At 47.0% G+C, this 18,817-nt stretch overlaps 6 protein-coding genes across 6 annotated transcripts; 3 read left to right on the forward strand and 3 right to left on the reverse strand.

Annotated features, from left to right (window-relative positions):
• Positions 1-1,964: 1,964 nt before the first annotated feature.
• On the forward strand, positions 1,965-2,485 carry LY89DRAFT_375218 (uncharacterized protein). Its single transcript, XM_018207086.1, has one exon. The coding sequence runs from the start codon at positions 2,017-2,019 to the stop codon at positions 2,404-2,406; it is 390 nt and encodes a 129-aa protein (XP_018061372.1). The 5' UTR covers positions 1,965-2,016; the 3' UTR covers positions 2,407-2,485.
• Positions 2,486-2,565: 80 nt separating this feature from the next.
• On the reverse strand, positions 2,566-5,583 carry LY89DRAFT_678299 (kinesin light chain 1; the record flags this gene model as incomplete). The annotated part of the gene is made up of 2 exons (XM_018213734.1): positions 2,566-4,733; positions 4,800-5,583. 2 exons carry the CDS (start codon positions 5,581-5,583, stop codon positions 2,566-2,568), a joined length of 2,952 nt encoding a protein of 983 aa, XP_018061373.1.
• A 1,103-nt stretch (positions 5,584-6,686) lies between these two features.
• On the forward strand, positions 6,687-7,667 carry LY89DRAFT_767351 (uncharacterized protein). Its single transcript, XM_018221756.1, has 4 exons — positions 6,687-7,079; positions 7,139-7,235; positions 7,296-7,386; positions 7,434-7,667. Exons 1-4 carry the CDS (start codon positions 6,732-6,734, stop codon positions 7,642-7,644), a joined length of 747 nt encoding a protein of 248 aa, XP_018061374.1. The 5' UTR covers positions 6,687-6,731; the 3' UTR covers positions 7,645-7,667.
• A 1,184-nt stretch (positions 7,668-8,851) lies between these two features.
• LY89DRAFT_726140 (beta-lactamase/transpeptidase-like protein) lies at positions 8,852-10,810 on the reverse strand (the record flags this gene model as incomplete). Its single annotated transcript, XM_018219030.1, has 5 exons — positions 8,852-9,466; positions 9,551-9,912; positions 9,961-10,426; positions 10,580-10,725; positions 10,804-10,810. The coding sequence occupies 5 exons, from the start codon at positions 10,808-10,810 to the stop codon at positions 8,852-8,854; spliced, it is 1,596 nt and encodes a 531-aa protein (XP_018061375.1).
• Positions 10,811-11,418: 608 nt separating this feature from the next.
• LY89DRAFT_632023 (uncharacterized protein) lies at positions 11,419-13,012 on the forward strand. Its single transcript, XM_018211292.1, has 2 exons — positions 11,419-12,239; positions 12,314-13,012. The coding sequence occupies exons 1-2, from the start codon at positions 11,431-11,433 to the stop codon at positions 12,780-12,782; spliced, it is 1,278 nt and encodes a 425-aa protein (XP_018061376.1). The 5' UTR covers positions 11,419-11,430; the 3' UTR covers positions 12,783-13,012.
• Positions 13,013-13,172: 160 nt separating this feature from the next.
• On the reverse strand, positions 13,173-14,562 carry LY89DRAFT_726142 (uncharacterized protein; the record flags this gene model as incomplete). The annotated part of the gene is made up of 3 exons (XM_018219031.1): positions 14,546-14,562; positions 14,266-14,491; positions 13,173-14,216 (listed from the first exon to the last, which is right to left on the reverse strand). Coding segments are annotated over exons 2-3 (1,128 nt in total), but the record flags the coding sequence as incomplete, so codon positions are not given.
• Between the last annotated feature and the right edge of the window lie 4,255 nt (positions 14,563-18,817).

The raw sequence follows: 18,817 nt of genomic DNA on the forward strand, positions 1-18,817 counted from the left end.
CGAACCCTGTAACTACGGTGATGCACGCCCAATTTATATGCTTTGATCCCCAACTCAGTTACTGCTTTCTACGATATCAAGGCACAACTTATTTTAGTAGTATCACACGAGCGATATGGACTAGAAGCATTGCAAACTATAATTATATTCAACTACTTATCAATCAACGAAAGAATCCAGTCAGTTTTGCCAGTGGGGTATCGATATTTGTGTCCAAACTCCTTTGTTCCAAACTCCCTTATTCCAAACTCCTCCATTCCAAACTCGAATCAAGTCTATCTAAAAGGACAGCCTAATCTTCTCTCGCAACAAAGCTTTTTTAGTGGGGAGGTGCGCCGGGAAAAGGCCAATGCAACTAAGTTTTGTAAGGATGTAATCGATTTGTATTGCTAGATAAGTTAGTATATTCTCGAAATAAAGGTGTAGGTGAAATTTACTCGCGAAGTTGCGAATATTATCAATAATGGCTGGGAAATTGATAATTAGTAGACTAGTATTGATGCTCACAAGAGGCTTGATTTGTCTCTGATTGTCACGGCTAAGCAATATTCTGTTCATCGTACGCGCAAGGGCATTCGCATCCTTAAATTGTGTATTAGTTTTAACAACCATGAGATTACACAACTATTTACAGAGCCAGAATTCGCGCTAATAATATATTAATTTTGTTGTATATATTCGCAGAATCCTATTACAAAATACGAATATCACCGCAAATAGTGTGTATATTTGCACGCATAATTTAAGTATTTTGTCGCAATAAATTTATATCGGTTTATAGTTGTTAAAGAATTTGCAAGATTTATGCTTGTATATTACTTTGAATGATAGTAGGCATATTTTGCAAATTGCTTAGCTGGGTAATAGTTATTTGTACGCTTTGTGCAATTTGCGTGAAGTTTTAGTTAATTAAATGGAAGTTGGGTTGAGGGCTAATAAGAGGAGCGGGGATGATGTTGATAAGACTTGGTCCGGGAGCTAAGTTAGGAGCGGCTATTCTAGTTGTATTGTAACGAAGAATTTAAGAGAGGCAAGCGTATATTGATAAAAAAAAGTTAATTGTTGATAGATTTGTACGAAGGTTTAATGAGCAAAGAAGTAAAGGATGAGTAGCTCTGGTTTTCAAGCTAAGCTATTTACTTATTGCTAAGTTAGCCACTAAACTATATAAAGATAAGGAGCAAGTGGAGTCATCATCGGCTAGCGCACCAACCTCCCCAAGCTCTCGCTTAGTTAAAGCACCACAGGACGAGATCTAGAATCGAGAACGCAGCGAAACCACCGGTGGCAAACTAGAAGAGCTGCGAAATACTTGTCAACGCGGTACCCCAGCTCAGGGCCTTGAGTGGGAGCAGGAGGAGACTCGAGTGGTTGTAGAACCATTGGAGGGGAAGGAACTAGGGGAGGAAGTGCTGGTGGGAGAAGCGGGGGGGGGGGGGAGGGGGGGGGGGGGGAGGGGGGGGGGGGGGGTAGAGATATAGTAGCAGGGGGAGCTTGCAGGGCGGCCAGCCCTGGGTGGTCAACAGAACTTAGCAGGGGTAAACGATACGAACAATCCTACAGGCAAAGAGGCCACCAAGGCTCTGCTAACCACGCAACTAGAGATCGATAATCACTATTTTCGACGGCGTGGGATACGCACCCAGCAGCTTGTTAGACGTCAGGCAAAGACAGCTTAGTACCGAGTCGTATGGGGCGAACATTTAAACAAGTCTAATTTTTGGATTAACGACGATAATATGTAAATATCAATACTACGGCTGCCTTAGAAGCGATCTTTTAAGACTTAGTCCCAGGTAGAAAGGGACATTGTACGAGTTTATCGCATGCGTTACAGCAAGCGTAGCAAAAGCCAAAAAAATTTCGAGTACCTAGTCGACGAGTTTTCCACCTGGGTTATTAAAGATTAATTGAGAATTTCGCTTAGCTTTATGTTGGTTACTAAGCTTTAAAGTAATTGAATGCCCTTTTTTGGATTTTTGAGGAATAAGTTGCTAATGGAATACATTTCGAACAATGTCTTCTCTCTATTCTTTAACCCAAACACAGCGTGAGGTCTATTTCAAATATTCAACAACTCCGATCAGAAACGAACATTACTATGCATCACAAGCCTCTCAAAGCTCTTCTGCCCCAGCCGACCCGGCGCGGAAGCGAGAGCACCAAAACGCGCATACAGAGATCAGCAGCGACACTTACCATTCCACGAACACCGATGACAACCACAACGCCTGCGATATAAGCGACGAGGACCCACGACTTGCAAAGAAACGAAAGCCACGCTTAGCGCTTGCTGTGATTTTAGCCACTTCTCGAGGGTATACCCTAGAGCTCCATATCGGACAGCCTAGATTTTTTGTAGCGTTGTCAATCGCTACACCGAAGATTAACGACGCGCAACTTTAAGTTAATCACGGATATCCGTCAACCTTAATCAATAGCCACCACTATGCCTCACGAATTTTTCGAAAGTCTTGACCTCCGGCGTATCTGGCTACCTGCACTACCATCTCCACTTGTTTTTATTACATCGGCTGGCACGGTGTGCGACACTTTACTTGATACCTAGAGCTCATTTTGCTCTTTCCTCTGGAGCATTTCTAAGTAATGTCGCTGGCATGCACGCGTAGTCGGGTGATCGTCTCCGAGGACCACGCTATAGCCGTCACATGCTCTCTGGTACAAAGTGGTGGCCTCGTCATAAAGATCTTGTTGCGCAAGCAAGTGTGCGAGACCATATACACTCGTCAGCGTGTCGGGGTGCTCTTTGCTAAGCACTTTTTTACTCAGCGCTAGCGTCTGCCTATACATCACTTCGGCCTCTTCGTACTTGCCCTGGCTACCTAGCACTAACGCCAAGTTGTTCATGCTTATTAGCGTGTCTGGGTGCTCCTTGCTAAGCAACTTCTCTCTCAGTGCCAGCGTCTGCCTGTGCATGGCTTCGGCCTCCTCGTACTTGCCCTGGTTGTCTAGCACTAACGCCAAGTTGTTCATGCTCGTCAGCGTCTCTGGGTGCTCTTTGCTAAGCACTTTTTTACTCAGCGCTAGCGTCTGCCTATACATCACTTCGGCCTCTTCGTACTTGCCCTGGCTACGCAGCACTCCCGCCAAGTTATTCATGCTCGCCAGCGTGTCTGGGTGCTCCTTGCTGAGCACCTTCTCCTTCAACGCTAGCGTTTGCCTGTGCATCACTTCGGCCTCCTCGTACTTGCCCTGGCTACCTAGCACTCCCGCTAAGTTATTCATGCTTATTAGCGTGAACGGGTGCTCCTTGCTGAGCACCTTGTCTTTCAACGCCAGCGTCTGCTTGTGCATCACTTCGGCCTCCTCGTACTTGCCTTGATTGTCGAGAGCTACTCCTACTTCATTCATACTAATGAGTGTTGATACGTCCTCATTTCCTATATTTTCCCTCCTTAGCGAAAGCACTCGTCGATGCGTCTCCTCCGCTACTGCGTACTGACCCAACGTGACTTGACATCGCCCGATTCGGTCGAGAAGCGAGGCTCTTTCCGTCTCGCTTAGCGTGCTGCGAAGATCGGCTATATGAATCGCGTGTGGTAGGTAGCTTATCCATTTTGATCTTCCCTCATGTCCACCATATGGGACTAGCTCTTCTAACCTGTCATATGCCGTCTCTGTCCAGGCTGTCCAGTCGTTGTGCTCCTTCAGCCACCATACAGTCGCTTTCTGCACTAGTCGATGGACGTCAAAGAGTCTCTCTCCTTCTACTTGTTGAGAATCCTGCTGGCGCTCTGCGATAAAAGCGTATCCTGTAAGCGTCCCAAGCGCCTTGAGTCGCTGCACCGGGGTGCCCTCAACGGGAAGTAGCGATTGTGGGATGTTGATCCGGTCAATACATGCTATAAAAGACAGATAGTCTGCGGCAAGCTGATCCTGCTTAAGGATCTGGTCGAAAGATATCTGCCACGTCCTCGCTATCGTGCTTTCTGTCTCCCGATACCTGCTTGGGTCTTCGAAGCGCTCGCTAAAGATCTCGACCTCGGTATCGACTTGTTTGAATAGGGACACGTAATCCGATATCAACACTTGATTGCTGTTGATAAAGGCGACTGCCTGTACAATAGCTAGTGGCAGGTACGTGAGAAGTTCGAGCAATTCGTTGGTAGCGCTTTGATCGTCAAGCAATGTGCCTTTTATTATTCGCCGTGCCATGAGCTGCTTCGCCTCAGCTTTGGTTATGTCTCCGAGCTCTAAGACACTGTTCTGCGTCAAGCGCTCAGCCGCCTTCCTGCCTCGTGTCGTGAAGAGTATCGAGCCTCGATCGCTGCGTGGGAGATAGTCGTACAGTCGGCCTGGCCGCGGATCGTCATTCGTATTGTCCAGAAGGATGCTAGGGTCGTCAGCATTGTCAATGACCATTAGCCAATCACCGAAATCGCCCGAGTCCAGTTTATTTTTAACAAGCTGTTTGACGTCGGCGTTGTTATCTGTGATTCCTGGTATGCAAAGCAGGGTTCCTATCTCGCGGTACGCAATCTCAAACGTCTCTCGACTAATGGCTGGTACCCAGAGAACCAAGAACGGAGAATGCTTTGCTATCATCCGATATGCGAGTTCGAGAGCCACCGCCGTCTTGCCACCACCCCCCAATCCATAAATAGATATCCGTCGATGTTTAAGTGACGGGCAAAGCCTCTCTTCGAGGGTCCGGAGGTATTGTTCGCGTCCGACAAAGAATTCGTTTCGTGGAAATGGGAGTTGCGAGGAGACTATGTTTTGTAAGCTATACTAACCCAAGTGTTATTCTATCGGCCGTGGGATGTAATAAAACATACCAGAGACCTTTTGTGCTCTCGCTGCAGTTAAGCTGTCCGATGAGTCCGCCTGCCCTTGTATCTCTTTCCTTAGCCGCCGAAATGCGTGCTCTTCTCCCTCACCGTATATCAATGGCAAAAAAATGCCGAAAATTCCTAGTAAACAATACGCCCGATCTTCCTCTACTGTTGTTCTGCGTCTTACAACCCAACTCATTCGCTCATCAACGCGAAACTCCCGAAGATTATACTTCCTTAACGCTTTAATGGGGATCTGGGTAATCTCGTGAATCTCTTGTTCCAGCGTTATCTTACTACCTAATTGCTTGCCATTCGCGGAGAAGAACTCGACGTTGGCCGGTGCGAGAAGCTCTTGCAATGTCCAGCCCCGGGTAAACCACCGACTCCTTCGAAAGGCGTCCTCCCATGTGATCCGAAATGCTTGCGCATCAATAACCTCATCTAGGACATGCACGTCTGAGAGATACACATAGCATTTGGTCGCACGCTGGTACCAGCGGAACATGCTATTGAGAGCTGTGCCGAGCTCGGTATTATCCCGCTTGTCGATGCAGCAGGTATCCACCCAGAAGTAGCTCACATCGTCCTTCGTAGCTCTTTCGCTACAGAAACGGAGTTTGGCGTAACCAGCCTTGTTCTTGCCCTCGCCAGCGACCAACTCATCGTATGTGACTTCTTCGCCTTCCGACCAGGTGTGGGATAGTATGGCATAGGGAGGAGTGTCGTCGGTGTTGAAGTTACTTAACTCGAAGCCGCCGCCTGGTTTGTTTCGGAGAAGGCGCATTCTGGCGTAGGCAGGTCGTGACGCGTGCTGCGATGATCTGGATAAATTCGCAAGAGCCGTATATCATGATATAATTTCTCTTGACGCGGGAAGGGACATCGTGGAGAAGCATGCAGGTGGTGCCCAGCACAGCACAGCGCTGCGGCGGCACCAATCCTCAGCTCGTGCTCCCAGTCAGACCCCTGCGCGGCTATACTTGCTTCTGGAAGTTATCTTACCCCGCGAGTGTCACGTGGCTTCGGTTCAGCCTTATCGCCTGGGCCCCACACCCCAGCCTAACCATTCCGCCATCGAGAACTTGCATTCACCTCTTCGGATCTGAAATCATACACCCTGCCCACAAAAACCTCTACAACAAGCAATTATTCCTGCAATTGCCCTACTCAGACAACCCCCTTCTTTAGCCTTGCTTGTAACGATCTCAGTTCTGTCTGAGAACCAGTCACGAAACCCTGCTTCCTCAATTATATCAATATCACCATCATCCTACCTTTCTGCAATGGCCCCTCCAGCCAACAACCAGAACGAGGAGCCCCAGAGCTGGGCCAAGAATATTGAGGCTGAATCCGAGCAAGACGAACGTGCCAAGCCATAGGAAGATATTGTGAAGTCTCGGCCCACTAATACTTCTGATCGCGACATTGTGAATGTCGAGACAAACCCTCAGGCGGCTTGTGATATCAGTGTCTCTGCCTAGATTCGTCCAACTTCCACCTCACAAAACCCTTGAAGGCACTCTGGGATCAAGTCTAGAGCAGCAGAATATTTTCGAACGCGGAACTTCGAGATGAGCGCATGTTGGAAGCGTTGATGGGTTCCGAATATCCTTGGATTTTGCTTCTGCTTGAATGAGCTTGGTTGATGAGTTGGCTGAGATTGCAGATTTTAGATTGCAAGGAGAATGAATCACGGTCGCTATTTGTTGAAATAAGGGAATTCAACGGATAATCAACCTTTCATATCTGTGACACATGTTATATGGAGTCCTCCAAAAATAGCCAATAGATTCCTGTGAACTTTTGACGTGGTGACCTGGTATTAGTGGGGATTTGACTTGCCTATCTTTTTTCATTTTCCATTCATGTCTCTCTACCATCTTCCGACTACATTTTTATTTCATACACAACCCCATTCAAACATATAGTAGGATGAGTGCCCCAAGAAACGAAACAACAACCCTTAATTACGCTAAATGGCTTCCAATCTACGAGAAAGAAGTCCCGTATCAGATCATCAGCGCATTTGCGGGAAATTATAAGAAAACAAACCTGGAACTTGGGCCAGCTCCATGCCCCGAAGTCATCCATGACATGTGTGGCATGGAGTCTAACTTCACCGCCGACAGTCATGGTTTCCAAGTTTGTCACCAAGAGACGACAATTCAGAATTGGACAAATAGAGAAGTTGTCGAGTCGCAATACTTTGCAGAGATGGAAAGTCTATTGAAAAAAGAACCGGATGATGTAGATGAGGTGTTCTTCTATGACTGGAGGAGGGTGAATAACTGAGTTCGGATGACAGAGTCAACGTTTGCTGACCACAATATCACGTGTAGCCACGGAAGAACATACCCTTCAAAACTGAGGGCATTGTAGAAGTTGATCTCGAGGTCAATAGCCAATATTTGTTGCCTGTCGGAAACGCACATGTAGGTGAGTACAGAAAGCACTCCGCTGACAGCATTCGTCAAAGGCTGATGTCGCACCCTCAAGACCTGTCAGCCGCGGGTGTCTTTAAGCGTGTCCGTTCTCATATGGGCGACAGGGCCGAGTCGCTTCTACAAGGCAGAGTCCGCGCCATGAAGTAAGTCGACAAACGAGTCTTCTGAGCTTTCTAGCAGTGTTAAACAGTGTTTGGACGCCTACTTGTAGTTGGCCAGTGAGAGACAGACCGCTGGCGTTGTGTGATGGGACTTTTGTAAAGGACACCAATCTTTTGCCTACCGATCACATCAAAAAAGGTTACATCGAGCAGACCAGTAACTTGATGTACCGCTCTGGCTTTCGTTGGTACTATTTGAGTGGTCAGAGAAAGGATGAATGTCTCATCTTCAAAATGTGAGATCGTCTGGAAGATGTCAAAGCTAAATGTAGGTACTCGACAATAACGTATTATTTTACCAATGACGAAGGCTGACTCGGCAGATTGTCCCCACGTTGCCTTTAAACATGGACAGATTGATACAGGAACTCAGCCAAGAGAGAGCATCGGAATAAGGGCTTCGGTGTTCACGTATCCAAAAGGCGCAATGTGACTGGAGGGATAGCTGTTTCATTGTGTCTCGAATTGAATATTCACCAGATCAAAACCATCTTTCTGTTCACCAATCAAGCTTTTCACCATCTAAGTGCAGAGAACTGCCCGTGTGACTGAAGTCGACCCCATCAATAACCTTTATCATCGAAGCCACGGCTTCATCAGCTTTGCCTGGGCCCGTCCAACCAGACATCTTTGGCTGCATCCTGGATTGAATGATCGTCGCCGAGATCGAGAAGGATAGTCTTGGCTCCAGACTCCAATAACTGGCAGAGGGTACGAATGAGCTTCGAAAGCACTCCCGGAAATTGAGCATACCTCCTTGGCCTCATCCACAGACTCTTTTCGATATGTGCCATATACATGAAGGCCTCTCTTGAGATATTGCAGCGCAAACTGAAGGCCAAGACCTCTTTGCACCCACAACAAGGACCGTCGTCGTAGAAGCCATGTTCACTTTATTGCAGAGAATATGTATTTGATTCTGGGTGTTTGTAAGAGCTTCAGATGTTCGATTGCCAAGTTTACTGTGCTCTTTAAGAAGGCATGGCTGGTGGTTCAGTTTTCAGGCTCCAGACCTCGCCTAACGACGTGGGGTCAGGCATGGCAAACTCCCCAAAAAATGCGGCTCATGCCCGAGCAGAGCCTTGTTGCGGCGCTTCATTGTCGCTCGCTGCCCCTACCGGGCGCTGTACAAGGCGCAATCATGCTACACCACGTTGAGACTGTGCAGACTATGATGCAGTGAAACCCATTTGGACTGCGGTGCAACAATAGTTAAGTCGAGACAGAAGAGAAGATCAGTTTATTTGCCTTTATCCTAGAGGAGTAATAATCATAGCATGGTAAGACAAGGTCGGCCAACTCATTCAAACTTGAGCATCTCTATCATGATTTGGTGAAGTGCTCTGCCATTCATCACGGACATTATTCTCAGGCTTGCGAAAACTTTCCTAGTGATCCCTAAAAGCATCATGACAACACGCATACCTTTTACATGTGCCTCGAATTGTCAAAGACTGATACCAGAGACTCGAGACTGACTATCCCCAAGTCGGTAGAAGTTTTCACCCTCTACTACATCTCCGTCATGCACCCAATTCAAAATTTTGAACCCTTTCTCGTCCTCTGACTTGAAGCTCATTAAGTAATATTGAGGTCTGTAGGCAGGGAAAAGTCCATGCTTGATTTGGTCGTCGAATGTTAGGAACCAGGAGAAGACATCTTCGCGGTAGTGGTGAAGAGGTAAAGCTTGGGACTTACGTCCCTGCCAGCGGAGTTCAAGCGAGTCTTTAACCACAGCGATATCAATGAGGAAAACGCCGCCAAAGCCAACGTACGATCCCGCATATTTTGCAAGATCTTTTGGTGGGTTTGAGAGGTCTTTTCCCGCTTCAAGCTTGTTTGTCAACTCTTCGTACTTTTTGATTGCTCTCTTAGCGCTAAGAGAAGCCAGACGAGCATAATCATTTCGAATAGGACTATCCAGCAACTTCTCGACAAGCAGTTGACCGATCCAGTCCGCAGCGTCATTCAGAGCCATCGAATTTGTAAGGACGACGACCGCGGATTCAGCCTCGGGCAAAAGCATTACAAACGACGTGTCCCCAACAAGACTACTTTGATGCTAAAATGCAAGTCGTGAATCAATACCCTGAGCTAAAATTGGCATGTGATCGACAAGTCCTGGATTGACTCCAATGTTTCCAACTGTTCCCGGCAATTGACTTCTCGCCCAACCCCCAGCATAGCTTTTTTCCCTCGCTGTAGGGAGATCCATGATTTGAAGTGGTGTGAATAACCAGGAGACATCGTCGAAGAGTAGGTTTTCTGCAATATGTGAGGCCCTTTCCTTGTGATTGGTTTGAGCAGTCCAGCATTTCATCAAAGCCTTGTAATACTTGCTAAGATCGTTTGAAGTACTCATTAAGCTGCCCGACGCTCCTAATGCCCCGCTTGCACTGCTTCCAGGAAGAGGAACGTTGAATGGCGTTGCATCTGAAAAGGCGTTGTAAGTGAGAGAAGTATTGTCTGGAAGACTATTGACTTTGGTTGTGATACTGCGTGTCATTCCTATAGGATCAAGAATAGTTTGTTTTAAATACTCATGATAGGACTAACCAGATAATTTGGCGATAATTTCACCAAGCATGGCGAAGTAGATATTGTTGTACATAAACTTGGATCGAACGCTTTGAACTGAACGGAGTTGATTGAAAACTGCCGTAGCCTGTTCTTGTTTAAACATGAGCTCGCCTTCTGCGCCCAGCCATATACTATCTACTTTATAAAACCCTGTTCGATGTCCCAGCAAATCCGCAACAGTGCCGAATTGAGCAACTACCGGATCGCGACTTTGGGCTTCGGGAAGAATATCCTGAATGGTGTTATCTAACGTGAGTTTTCCTTCGACCCTCAGGCGATTGATACACGCTATAGTAAAGCTTTTGGTCATCGATGCGATGTGGAAAATCGTATCGGAGGTTACTAGTATGTTCTCGGCCAGATTGGAAAATCCAAAATTGTTAGAGTGAACTATCTCCCCTTGATTGATGACCAACACCGATACACCAGGAATTCCGGATACCTAGCATATTTTCTCAATCTCACTCCGGCTCGACTTGAAAACTTCTGAGAGCTTTTGATTTTTGGTCATCATCGATGAGCTAGAGATTCATTTAGCAATTCGCCCATATTCTAATCTGAAGTTCATCTTAACGTCCTACACGGTAGATCTTACCTGTGCTTCGGTAGGCCTGGAGAACAGAAGAGGCGTAGTAGCGAACACATCTGTCAGATTGACAGGACACCACACAAAATAGATAAACTGAGGAGAACCAATCGCATAATCTACAGGACTGAAATCGGTGTTTTTAAGCTCTGAAGCTGATCAAGGGTTAGTGGTATAATAATACAACCTCGTGTTTGCGAGGGAATAGAAAACACGTGCTGGGAACGACGAACATGTCATCGGAGCACGTGACTGAAGGTCACGAGAAGATTAGTTAGCTCCTTCGGAGCTTATAAGTCTCCGACTTCGTTAAAGACTTGATATATTTTTTTAATATATCATTTTTTATTTTTTTATTTTAAAACTAGAAATATAACTTAATATAAAAGTATACAGAATTTCACGTGACCGTGACCGTGACCGATGTTAAAAATCTAACAAAAAGAATTTTCCTAAGAATTATTAACTCACTGCAAGGATCAGTGAAATTCACGTTGAATCGTTGTGTTCTACTTGTTGGCCCATTAGCTATAATGTTTATTATGGTTCCGTTTCTCAATTCTGGAGTAAAGAAGCCTCCGAGCCGAAAAAGTCAACGGGGTTCTTTAGTTTACATTGTTGAGCATCTACGGTACACTTGCAATTCTCACCTCAAATTCCCTATTCAAAGTTCCGTTTCGATGCTCAGAAGATAACATTCCAAATAAGCTTAGAGTACTTATTAGCCCTTACCGTGCCGCAGCTACGAACAACCCAAAATCATTGGCTACCACTAGGATCCACCTGTCAGCATTTAACAACAGTCCCGAAGCAACAAACACTTCCTCCTTCTCTCCAATATAACTCACCCAAGCTTCAAAATGAGCGAACTTCTAACCCTCGCCAAAGGCCTCAACCCATGGCCCTTCTTCGCCCTTCAACTCTCAACCTCAATCCTCACCTTAGGCTTCACATCCCCCTCCTCACTCTTCCGCCCCACTATCCTCCCTTTCGTCGCGTCATGTACATACATCACCTGCCTCAACCTCCGCGAATTCACCTCAAGAGGATCATGGGCCGCTACCACCGCCTGTTTCTCCACCCTCTTCTTCCTCCAGTATCTCGAAATGGGCGTCCTCTCTCGCTGGAGCTTCGAAGCCCGCGGCCCTACTTCAACTTCCTCCAAGAACTCCCAAGACAGAGAAGCAAAGAAAGAGGATACAATCTGGACTCGCCTCAAATTCGGAACCTCCTCAATGATCTCATTCCGCGACCTTTACACCCCCCACGAAACCAAAAACTCCCCACACTTCTCCCCCAAAAACCCCTCTTACACCCCCTCCCGCTCCACCTTCCTCCTAACCAGCATCCCGAAACTGGTCCTCTGCTACCTAATCCTCGACCTCATCGAGTTCCAACCGCCTCCCCCCGATGCCTCATCTCTCTTCTCCCCCTCCAAGGTCCCTTTCCTCCTTCGCATTTTTTCCGGCGAGGAAGCTGTTACCGGAGAGGATGTCCTGGTTAGGATAGCGTCTAGTATTGGGTTCTGGATCTCGTTGTATTGCATGATTAGCGGGATGGCGTTGTTCCTAGGTGTTGTGTGTGTGGGGTTGGGGGTGAGTGAGGTGAAAGAATGGCGTCCTATAATGGGGTCTTTAAGCTCTGCTTATACGATTCGCGGATTTTGGGGGTAAGATCTCTTTCCCCCCTTTTTTTTCTTCTTCAATCTCTAGAGAACGATGGCTGAGAAGACAAAAAAAATAGGGAGTTCTGGCACCAAGGAACCCGAAAAACGTTCTCATACCCCTCTAACTACCTCATCGACCATCTCCCCGTCAAACTTCCAAGACTGCTAGCTCGGTACGCGAAGATCTTCCTCACGTTCTACGTCTCGGGAGTCGTGCACGTTATTGGGGATTGGACGGGCTTTATGCCGTGGGCGGAGTCGGGGAGTGTGAGGTTTTTTATGGCGCAGGCGGGGGGGATTTTGGTTGAGGATGCGGTGCAGTGGGTGTGGAGAACTTTAGTCGGTAAGGAGAAGGGGAAGGGAAACGAGAAGGAGGAGAAGAAGGGAGGGAAAGTGTGGATGAAGATCGTGGGGTTTGTGTGGGTGAGTATTTTTATGCTGTTCTGGAGTACGCCGGCTTGGATTTATCCGACTGCGAGGTTGAATGCTGGGGGTGTGGAGGGGAAGGTGTTGCCGTTTAGTGTTATTGGATTTTTTACTAGATGATAGATGTACAGGTGATTCTAGGTTTGATGTAATTATAGCTGATTGAGGAGAGTGTGATCTCCATGAATGTCTGCAGAACGGGAAGCTAACAACGTCCACAATAGCTAGCTAAGGTAGCCTGCGTTAATATCATGGACCTTCTATCCCCGAAAGAAAGGACCCGGTAGCCTACCATCTCACATCCGTATTGAAACTCCAAAACCTACCTCAAACATCAAACTCAATCCTCCCCTCCACAACCCCCAACGGCCACTCCATAATCCACTCCCACTTCCCGTCCTCTCCCTCCCTCCTCCCACTCTCCTTCAAAACCCCAGCAATACCCACCACATTCCCCCTCGCAATGCCTCCCTCCCCCTCATCCCCAAACAACCACCACACCCCTCTCTCACCCAGCACGTACATAACAGCATAAACCCGCGCCAACAACCCCATCGCAACCTCCCTCCCCTCATCCAGCATCTCCTCAAACCTCTTCTCGCTTCGCAGCGGGAACAGCGCTAACATATTCCTTGCTGCCGGGAACACCTCTTCTTTATTTCCTGTTAGGAAATTAATCATCTGTTTTTCGCTCTTGAGCATTTCCTCCAAGACTCTCTTCTCGATTTGCCCATAAGTAAAAGGCTGGGAGGAGTTATTCGTTTCCAAGAAATTCTCAACCCGATCAAGGTCGCGGAGCGCGGACTCGATGAACGTGCTGGAGTGCGGACGAGCGGCGAGTATGAGATCTGTGCGCGGACAGTAGAGCTCGTAGTACAACGGTCTAGTGCCGGGGAACGTGTGGAAGAGATCGATTGTCGCGCGGCCGAGGTGGAGGGCCCGGGTCGGGATGTGGTATTTTGAGTCTGGGCCAGGGCGGACGGCGAATTGGTTTTCGGTGAGGTAGATGTAGTGGAAGATGAAGAGCGCGGCGTTCAGGACTTCTTCTGGGTTGACTGTTGTGAGGTTTTGTAGGGCGTGGCGTTGTAGGGAGAGCGCTTTGGTCATGTAGTGGGCTTCGGCTGCTTGGAGCTCGGAGGTGGAGATTGGGGAGGAGGGGGATTGGGAACGGAGGTGGAATGCGGAGAAGGCGAGCATGGCGTCGAGGACGAGGTCGGATACGAAGCCTATTTGGGGTACGACGGTAGAGAAGATTCGGTGGGGATCATGTTTGCCGAATGAGGGGAGGCCGTGACATGTCGTTGTGGTGTAGTGATGAAGAAGTCTCATTTCTAGACGGCGCTGCTTGGAGGAAGTCGACTTACCAATGGGATGAGTGTCAACCACGTGTATTGGCGGAGGTCTGTAGGAATCATTCGAGCTCGTGTCTGAGCTTGTGTCTCTTGGAACGAGCTTCCGGGTCTTTGAGAGGTCTGTGGGGTGTGGGAAGTCGCATGCTATGAGGTCGGCACAACGACGAGAACAGTTATCGCACACAGGCCGATGCTCATCGCACCGCAAAGAAATGAGCTAGGCTTTAGATTAAAGGGAGGGGATGATCTACCTTGACTTTACGAGCTTTGCATGTGTTGCATCCATTTCTGCTCTTTTTGTGGGCTCGGCTCCAGACAATTGGGGCAGCGAGCATAGTACCTATGGGTCGTTGAAGACCCAGAATAGGCGCCGGCGAATTCCAAATTCGATCAATTTAGATGGATAGTCCAGAAAAGTCAGCTAGACGAGAATTACAAGTTGTCTCTTCAACCATTCAGTTTAATGGCCTCGATATTCTGTTTCTGCAGGTAAGTATTCAATGCGAACCCTTCATCACATTGGTGACCTACTACAACAAGGGTCAGAGACACGTAAAGATATGAAGATACAGATGAAGCAAGATGACTGTTGTGCAGCAAGATATCAAGAGCACACCACAGGAGATGCTCAATGACGTTGAACTTGATCAGCACTAAAATACTTGGCTATGATTGGTTCAATCGCCGAAGCCGAGAAAAGCGGGACCACTTAGTCTCCTGCCCCTGAAGCTAGCGTGTTAGCGAGAGGCACTTATACTTAGAGAATATCAAAAGGTGAAAAGGAAGTTCGCATCTATCAAAAGAGTCTGATTGGAATAGCTCTAGATTTGGATACAGGGTAGTATTGTTCCAGAGACTGTGTCCCGACGGCAACTTTAAATTTGAAAAAGGAAGTAAGCTCGCTTCCATCTGACATCTGGGCAAGCTTTTGCTCTTATATTGTCTTACAAGCTCTTAAACAATGCTATTTTCTCTTCCAATTCTTACAACAGTTAAAGGTAATCTAACTTTTGCATGCAAATAATGAAGGCGCACTAAGTGATGAGGAGGGTTGGGTTGGGTGAAGATTTGACCACACTATTCCGTTCTTCTTCTTGTCCATAGAACCCGCTAACTTCCAATTCACTCCTCAAATTCGGCCCACTTGACTCATGCAAGAGTCCACAACCTCACAGATCCTAGTGGTCAACACCTATAAATACCTCGTCGCCCTCCTCGCCTTCCTCGCCGTCGCTCGTCGCACACCATTTTCTTGGAATCGCGTTCGCTTACGCCTGGGCTTCTGGTCACAAGTAGTGTGCACTTTGCAAGCGATATGGGCTCAAGCGCTGACGTTGACATGAGGTTGATGATTTATGAGATTGTTCTGAGGGTGGTAAAAATTATAAAGAGCGACGAGTTAACAGCAGGGAAGAAGTATTGACAACGAAAGGCTGGCTTGGCAACAGAATGAATGACAAAAAAATTGTACACAGTCTTTTAAGAAGACAGGGAAATCCAAGAAAAGAAAATCAACATATAAAAAAGTAACAAGCGTGCTAGCACTGAATTTCTAGGCACTGCAGATTTTTAACTCGAGAAATTGCAAAGGAAAGTCAAGAATGCTCGCTTCGTGTCATGTCATTGGCCCTTGAATGCAATCGCGAGACTTGCAGCACACCCGCATGCGCGTCTAAGGAAATATGCAAAGCTGCGGATGATTGCAGGGATACTATGAGCATTGCTAGCGAATAGCATTGGCCTGTGACCCGTTTACTGGGCTGCGTGTCAATCAGACCATCTAATGAGCAGGGCGTCGAAGTCGATATCGACACTGCTAGACCAACCTTATTGCTAGAGAAGGCTCTGCGGGTCGCCCAGTAGCTCGTTTTATGTTGTTTCTCCAAGATCTTTCAGGCTGCATATTGTTAAGTGAAGCTGTCAGATCAGGCACACAACCAAGTCTGGGTGTTATTTACAGTCGCACACTTTCCGTGGACTCACTTCTCGTTCCAAGATCTCTTGGGCGGCTTATTGTCGATTGGAGTTCTTAAGTCTCTCAGACTGGGCACGCAAGCAGCTCTGCGCATGGAGTCCAGTCGTTCACATCCGTGGACTTGCTCCCCTTTCAATATTTTGTGTCCGCGGGATGTTGTTGACATAGAGCGTTAGACTAGTCTCTTCGAAGACGATTCTGATTATTGCAAAAAGCGCTGAACTTCGACATGTCGTTCTGGCCTTGCATATATGATGTCGCTCCCGCTCTCCTCCGTTATTCACGAAAGTCAACGCGTTCTTAGACCGGATATACAAGTTAACTCTGCACATCGGTTCAAGTTGTCCACTTTCCGCGGACTTGGTCCTCGTTCCAAGAACCTGGGACAGGTTATGATCGACACAGAGCTTTCAGATCAGAGGATGAGCTGGCCCCGGAGCGTCTCCGATTATTGCAATTGTCGCTGAACTTCGACAAGTCGTTCTAGCCTTGCATGTCTGATGATTTCGCTTCATCTCTCGCACGCTATTGACGAAAGTCGTAGTGTTAGCTCCTCTTTCCAAGATCCTGCGAGCGGGCTATCGTCGGGTAGAATTCTCAGACGAGACGAGACGTGCAAGCAAGACACTTTTGATTATTGCAAGCCCTGAACTTCGACAAGTCGTTCTAGTCAGGCACATATGATGATGTCGTTTCATTCTCCTTCGTTTTTTTTCGACGACAGTTAACCAGCGCGTGAGCGTTCTGGGGATGGCTTTCCTTTTTAAGATCCAAGGGCTATGCTATTTCCAGGCGCGGACGCACAAGCAGTGCCCTAAACGTCTATGGTCACTTCGGAAGCGTTCAAGTTCGACGTGTCGTCGTTGCCTTGTATACATAATAGTGTAGCCTCTTCTCTCCTTCGCCATTCACGAAAGTCAACCAGCGAGCGAGCGTTATGGCGATAATTCCTCATTCCGAGATCCTGAGGGCAAGCTATTATCAAATACAACTCTCAGATCAGGCGCAAGAGGGCGCCCAAGACATCCTTGGCTACTGATGAAAGCGTTCAAGTTCGACGCATCATCGTTGCGTTGCATTGTATACACAATAATGTGGCTTTACCTCACCACCCACGAAACTCTACCAGCGTTGAGACGATAGTGCTTCAGAGTCAGAAAGGTGTTTGGAGGACGAATATTGTTCGTTCTTGTCTGTCTTACCGCTCCAAATCTGCACAAAGACCACAAAAGCAGAAGCGTCGAAAGTCAAGTTTGTTTGCTCTGCATGAAACATCTTGCTGAGTCGCAATCGCGTCGACTAGTTGCTGCAAATGCAAACACAGTAGATTTGCTTGCATGTGCTGCGACTTACTGTGTTTTTGGCTATTAAATAGTGCTGACTTTGAACAGGCTAAGGCCCAGTAGACCATGGAATCTTGTGATCAGACAAATCCAAATGTGGAAAGAGTGTGACAGTTGCTGTTTGCATGTTGACCTTGCTGCGTTAATCGTTATCTGCATGGAGTCGAAGTAGTTGCTTCCTCTTTCAGTATCTGGCAAATTTCTCTGCAGTTGGCCCGCTTCTCCATTGTCGCTTGTCTCCTTTCACTGCATTGCTTTCTGTGTCTTGTACCTCTACATCCCATGGTTTCGTCCAAAAAACCAGCGATGCTCCAGTGATATGTTTGGCATATGTCCGGGTAGCTCTCAGCCATCGAACCATTACATACCACTGAGATGTCAAGGACTGGACAATCCCATTGTTCCACAGGGTACCAGAAATGTTTTGGGAGTGGGTTCGATGAGAGATATTTTTTCTGTATTATTTGCGTTATGCTTGCGTAATGCTTGGTATGCTGATTGTAATTTCCTTGCCTGGTTGAGACAGTGACCTGTTGCTCAGCATCCGAACCACTAATGTTCGCCGGGCACCGGACGTCGTGGTTGAGTCAATGTACGGTCTTGTGGGATATTTTGTTGTCTTTCATGTTGTTCGTGTCATGCTCGTTTAGCTTTGCTGGTTGAACTTTTTCTTGGGCCTGATTTGCCTGCTCCGAATTCCATGAACGCTGGCACTCTTGAATTGTAATAGCATGTGCCTTCCATCGTTGTCCTCTGTAGATGTTTGTAAGAGATGCTGCCATTCCTCCTTTGTTATGTGGTCGTACTTAAACCGTCTTCGTCATATCGCTGTGGTGGTGCTTGAAGGATTCTTGTTTTTACAGCTGCATCTGCCATTTCGTCCTTGGTTTGACTATTCACAAGTTAGCAAGATCCAACATTAGGATACGTATAATATTGTACCTCAATATTGCGCGGAGTTCTTACTTCTGGAGATCTGCAGGAGACGTACTGTTGTCATCATTATGTTGTCATGGTCGTACTTCTAATTACAATTTAGTCTTTATGTGGCAACTGATTTCTCATATGTCAGTAAGACGATTACTCAACAATAGCGTACGTATAACATTGCACCTGGGTCTTGCTGTGCATACCTTATGTTGGAATCCGTGTGAAATACGATGCTGTGGCTATATATTGTTGTGGTTGTGCTTTAAAAGTTCTTGGTTTCACAACCACAACTGCCATTTCGATTTCAATTGCTTAGGCATAAGTCAGTGACTTGTACATCCAATAATAGAGTATACGCATAGCATCCCACTTTAACCTTGCTATGCATACCTCCAGGGTGTGTCAGATGTGCTGCTGTTATTGTCGTGCTGTCGTAGTCGTGCTTCAAGAGTTCTCGGTTTCACAACATCTATCTTTCGTCTTTGATTTCAATTGCCTACATACGTCAGTAAATTTTGCATCCAATAATAGCATACGTATAGCATCGTATTTTAA

This window comes from Mollisia scopiformis (genome assembly GCF_001500285.1).
Source record: "Mollisia scopiformis unplaced genomic scaffold LY89scaffold_39, whole genome shotgun sequence".
Taxonomy (NCBI): Eukaryota; Fungi; Ascomycota; class Leotiomycetes; order Helotiales; family Mollisiaceae; genus Mollisia; species Mollisia scopiformis.

What these genes read in the sequence shown, in the direction of transcription:
- LY89DRAFT_375218 (XM_018207086.1), top strand. Translation starts at nt 2,017, where the DNA reads ATGTCTTCTCTCTATTCTTTAACCCAAACACAGCGTGAGGTCTATTTC.
- LY89DRAFT_767351 (XM_018221756.1), top strand. Translation starts at nt 6,732, where the DNA reads ATGAGTGCCCCAAGAAACGAAACAACAACCCTTAATTACGCTAAATGG. An exon ending in TGTCGGAAACGCACATGTAG is followed by an intron (nt 7,236 to 7,295) that starts GTGAGTACAGAA and finishes CGCACCCTCAAG; the next exon opens with ACCTGTCAGCCGCGGGTGTC. An exon ending in GGCAGAGTCCGCGCCATGAA is followed by an intron (nt 7,387 to 7,433) that starts GTAAGTCGACAA and finishes AGTGTTAAACAG; the next exon opens with TGTTTGGACGCCTACTTGTA.
- LY89DRAFT_632023 (XM_018211292.1), top strand. Translation starts at nt 11,431, where the DNA reads ATGAGCGAACTTCTAACCCTCGCCAAAGGCCTCAACCCATGGCCCTTC. An exon ending in ACGATTCGCGGATTTTGGGG is followed by an intron (nt 12,240 to 12,313) that starts GTAAGATCTCTT and finishes CAAAAAAAATAG; the next exon opens with GGAGTTCTGGCACCAAGGAA.